A 2,028-nucleotide genomic window follows, 5' to 3' on the forward strand; every position below is an offset into this window, starting at 1 on the left:
TTTTCTTTCTTTCTTTTGGCGATCCTATGACCTTATGCTGTTGCGAGCGCCGTAAAACCTCTACTAAAACAAACAATTTTTTTTCTTTCTTTCTTTCTTTCTTTTCATACTTATTTAAAAAAGCTATTACCTTTCACTATTTGTTCAATTATTCATTTTTGCTTTTATTTACTTATCTGTTCATAATCCTTTTTGTAATTTATCTTCAAGTCTTTTCATTTATTCATTTATGTGTTGTCTACTTGTCTGTATATTCATTTACTTGCGCGTATATTTACTTATCTTTTCATTTAACCAATTATTCCTTTATCTTCTTGTTTATCAATGTATTCACTTATGTGTTTATTGGTTAGTCTAGTCATTTATTCACCTATTTGTTTTTCTACTCATCCATTCATGTATTTGCTCTTTATATAGTTCACCTACATGTTCCTCCCTTTATTCACTCATGTCTCTCTGTTGTTCCAGATAACGGAGCCGACTTCTACCCCGGGTACCAAGGATACGGCGAGTTCTTCATGGGTCAGCCCCAGGACGGACCCCCACCCGGCCTACCCTTCCTACCCCCCTCCCAGGGCACGCCACCCCTTAACATGGAGCCGCCCATGCACCCCGCAGGTACGTCTATGTGTGGCTACCACGGACTTCTACTGTAATGTCCTACCTAGACCGTGCACTATGACGTAGTTACGGTGTGTCTGTGTGTGGATGTCATAGACTTGTGCTGTAATGTCCCGCCTAGATCGTGCTCTCAGATGTAATTACAGTATGTCTGTCTGTGTGTGGGTGCCATAGACGTGTACTGTAGTGTCCCACCTTGACCGTGCTCTCTGACGTAATTACAGTGTGTCTGTGTGTGGGTGCCATAGACTTGTACTGGAGTATCCTACCTAGACTGCGCACTCTGACGTAATTACAATGTGCCTGTGTGTGGGTGCCATAGACCTGTTCTCCAATGTCTTACCTAGACTGTGCATTCTTACGTAATTCCGGTTCACCGTGAATTGCAGCATTTGACTCTAATTTGGAAATCAATATGGAACCAAATGAAGGCAAGGAGGGAAAGCTTATGCACTCATTCGACCAAAGCAAGACTTTTATTTAGCTCTTCATTTCGGTGCTCATAGTAATATTGCACAACAGCACAGCGAAGTTTTTACAGAAGCGGCCATGACAGTACCCGGTCAGGGATATTATATTATCAAGTCTATAGTCACAGTGGATTTCCCTCATGGGCACTGGTGAGCGGGTGAGGAGGAAATGAGGATGATGTGATGATGACAGTCAATGATTGTTCGACGGTTTCAGTCAATGATTGTTCAACGGTTTCAAGCGATGATTGTTCAACGGTTCCAATCGATGATTGTTCAACGGTTTCAATATATGATTGTTCGACGATTTCAATCGATGATTGGTTCGACGGTTTTAATCAATGATTGTTCCGGAACCGACCTACAAACTGGACGCATAATGATATTTATATTTATGAATACTGTCGAGAAAACCTCCCCAAAAAACTCAACAAAATCGAAATAAAACCAAAAATATTGTTCTAACATTCTGCTTTCTGTTTCCACTGATCTGTGTTTGTTTTTGTGATGTGTGTTGTGTACAAGTACTGCTTGCCTCAAGACTTCAGTCATAACGTGGCGCGGGAAGGGGGAAAGGGCATGAACATACATGGGCACCAGCCATGTACTAAATATACGACATCAGCAACAGCAGCAGCAGCAACAACAACAAACAACAACATCATAATCATCAAGATCAACAACAACAACAACAACAACAACAGCAGCAGCAACACCAGCAGCTGCAGCAACAACAACATCAACAGGAGCAATGAAGACAACAACAACACCAATATCAACAACAGTAACAACAAAAACAACACCAATATCAGCAACAATAGCAACAGCAACAACAAAAACATCAGCAACAATAGCAACAACAAAAACAACAAAAACAACAACAACGATAACAACGACAACAACAACAACAACAACAACTACAACAAAAACAACGACA

At 40.7% G+C, this 2,028-nt stretch overlaps 1 protein-coding gene across 1 annotated transcript in view; it reads left to right on the forward strand.

Annotated features, from left to right (window-relative positions):
- Positions 1–468: 468 nt before the first annotated feature.
- Positions 469–2,028, forward strand: part of LOC101864277 (LIM/homeobox protein Lhx5) — a gene marked incomplete at its 5' end in the record, with an annotated part of 42,281 nt that continues 40,721 nt past the window's right edge. Inside the window, 1 exon segment of the mRNA XM_013090446.2 lies at positions 469–618. Within this exon segment, the coding sequence (XP_012945900.1) occupies positions 469–618 (150 nt within the window).

Source organism: Aplysia californica, unplaced genomic scaffold (genome assembly GCF_000002075.1).
Source record: "Aplysia californica isolate F4 #8 unplaced genomic scaffold, AplCal3.0 scaffold01283, whole genome shotgun sequence".
In the NCBI taxonomy this organism is placed as follows: domain Eukaryota; kingdom Metazoa; phylum Mollusca; class Gastropoda; order Aplysiida; family Aplysiidae; genus Aplysia; species Aplysia californica.